General features: G+C 43.0%; 1 protein-coding gene across 1 annotated transcript; it reads left to right on the top strand.

Annotated features, from left to right (window-relative positions):
- The first annotated feature begins 339 nt into the window (after positions 1-339).
- On the top strand, positions 340-2,184 carry LOC134442382 (PHD finger protein 3-like). The gene is made up of 3 exons (XM_063192554.1): positions 340-366; positions 1,354-1,488; positions 1,806-2,184. The coding sequence occupies exons 2-3, from the start codon at positions 1,363-1,365 to the stop codon at positions 2,058-2,060; spliced, it is 381 nt and encodes a 126-aa protein (XP_063048624.1). The 5' UTR covers positions 340-366; positions 1,354-1,362; the 3' UTR covers positions 2,061-2,184.
- Positions 2,185-2,613: the final 429 nt, after the last annotated feature.

Here is a 2,613-nt window from a genome sequence, read left to right as displayed (position 1 = left end):
AAATAACTTATACATTGATTAATACTGTAGACTGTATTACCAACACTAGTCTGAAAGATAATAATAATAATAATAATAATAATAATAATAATAATAATAATAATAATAATAATAATAACAGCCTAATAATAGACATGTGCAAATTAAGATTGATTGGTTTATGGGCAGAAATGGTATTCAATAAGGATAATTAATAGGCTATTAAAAAATAGGAAATCATTTTTGTGATCGGCAATGATCGGTAATCGGCAGATAAAGATTTTTGGTGATCGGTATCGGTGATCGGGCCAAAAAAATGGTGATCGGAGCACCTCTAATATTATGCGAACAGAGCTGGCTGCGTGGAGGCAACGGGAAAATAGACACGTAAGCAGCACAGCAAACATGCTTTTACACATTTGGGAAAATAAAAAAAGAAAGCAGATCCGCAGAGCTGCTGCTCCCAGATCTTCTTTCCTTTTATTTGATCACGGTTAGTCCGGCACCTGTTTACTTCGATATGCGCGCACTCCAAACGCTTACATTTGGGAAAATGAACATGTAAGGAGGGAGCACCAACATGCTTTTACACAACGCCTCAAGTGTTGGCAGTCTTTCTTGAAATATAGCCATGAAATCAGGTCTTTATCCAGGTCTGACAGAAGATCGTTTTGGAATAGATACAGAAAAAATGTGCTAGTAAGATGTGGGTAGTGCAGTAGAGGTACTTACTTTAACCTCTAGTTGCTGAATACTGAAACCATGTTTGGAAACTCTGCCTCCTGTTTGAGGAATTTGGCGTCTTGCCACAGCACTGCCAAAGATTTCCTTGTCGAGTAAGATGAATGAAACCATGCCTACCCAATGCAAAGGAGTGTGCTCAAGTTCCGTCTCTTAACTTAAGGGGTCGTTGTCTTCTCTTTCTTCTATTTCTGTGGCGTTTGGTGTCAGCTTGTTATGAGATGCGCTCTACCGCCATCTACAGCCCCAAGAGAATTCCATTTATTTCTCAACCTCCGCTGGTCTTCAAAAGAGGCGTTCACCTGACGTTGTATGGATACCGGAAAAGCATGGGCTTGATTTGTCCTTACCTTTTCCAGTGTCTCTGGCACTGCATTACCCATTACCTATTACAACAGGTCACTTCCTATTCTCTAACATCCCATCAAATACTGTCCTCCTCCTGTCTGCAGGCCTGTCTGCTAAGTGTAGTGCAATGTAATGCAATGCAGTGTAGTGTAATGTAGTATAATGTAATCTCCTTCTCCTCCTCCCTGTCTCCTGTCTGCTAAGCATAGTGTGATGTAATAATGTAATGTCCTCCTCCTCCTCCTCCTCCTCCTCCTCCTCCTCCTCCTCCTCCCCTGTCTGCAGGCCATAGAGATGATCGAGAAAGAGCAGCGCGAGGTCGAGAGGCGGCCCATCACCAAAATCACACACAAAGGAGAGATCGAGATTGAGAACCAGAACCAGGAGCCCCTCAAGGCCCCTGATGCCATGGAACTGGAGGTGAGTCGACAGACACTGCTATGTATACCCACGCAATCATTTTACCCCCTTCGAACGAACAAGGTTGTTTTGATCCAGCGGCGTCTCGCAGATTAATCAACAGTAAATAGTCGCAAAGAGGCTCTAGGAAACTAGATTAATTGTGCAAGTCGAGCAATTAAGGATTATTAGCCATGTGGTTCAATTAATTCTGGTGGTGTAACTGCGTGTGTGCGTGTATGTGTGTGCTTACTTGTGTGTGTGCGTGCATGTGTATGTGCGTGTGTGTGTGTGCTTCTCTGTCTGTGCGCGTGTGCCTCTGCCTCTCTTACCTGCAGCCTGAGCCTGCTCCCAAGGTTCCGGAAGAGCCCGAGGAGAAGCCTGTGGTGGTGGAGGCGGAGCCTGTGAAGGACACTAAAGACACCACCAGCCTGCACAAGTCTCACCTCTTCGATCTCAATTGCAAGATATGCACTGGTAAGAGGCGGTCTTATTGTACTGGTAAGAGGCGGTCTTATTGTACTGGTGAGAGGCACTCTTATTTTACTGGTAAGAAGCAGCTTTATTGCATTGGTAAGAGTCTGTATTCATAGGCAGTTTTTGCATTGGGCAAGGTCTGTTAATTGCCCAGGGACTCATCGTAGGATTACAGCATTTCTGTTTTCGATTTCGAGTATTACTTAATAACTTGAGGGGTGCCTCAAAATGTTTCTTTGCCCAGGGCCTCAGATTTCATAAAAGCACCCCTGTTAGTCTTATTGCTCTGGTAAGACAGATTTCTTATGATATAAGGCAGCCTTAGTGCACAGGTCATGATACAGCATGAAGCAGCCTTACTGCACAGGCCATGTCTCCGGCTTGGCATTTCAAGTCAAGTCAAGTCAAGTAGGTTTTATTGTCAATTTCTTTACATGCACTGGTCATACAAAGAATTTGAAATTACATTTCTTGCTTTCCCATACAGACATAGACTAATTAAGGTAAGGACATAGACAGTATAGACATAGACAGTACTTATACATGGACTTAAGACAGTATGGACATAGACAGTGCTCATACAGACATTTAAAGTGCAAGACTGGACAACAGAAGACTTGTAGAGGACATACATTAAGAGGTATTTGTTGTGTTTTTGTGCTTTACCTA

This window comes from Engraulis encrasicolus, unplaced genomic scaffold (assembly GCF_034702125.1).
Source record: "Engraulis encrasicolus isolate BLACKSEA-1 unplaced genomic scaffold, IST_EnEncr_1.0 scaffold_1486_np1212, whole genome shotgun sequence".
In the NCBI taxonomy this organism is placed as follows: domain Eukaryota; kingdom Metazoa; phylum Chordata; class Actinopteri; order Clupeiformes; family Engraulidae; genus Engraulis; species Engraulis encrasicolus.
The sequence above is the reverse complement of the archived record's forward strand: the minus strand, read 5'-3'. Positions and strand labels throughout refer to the sequence as shown.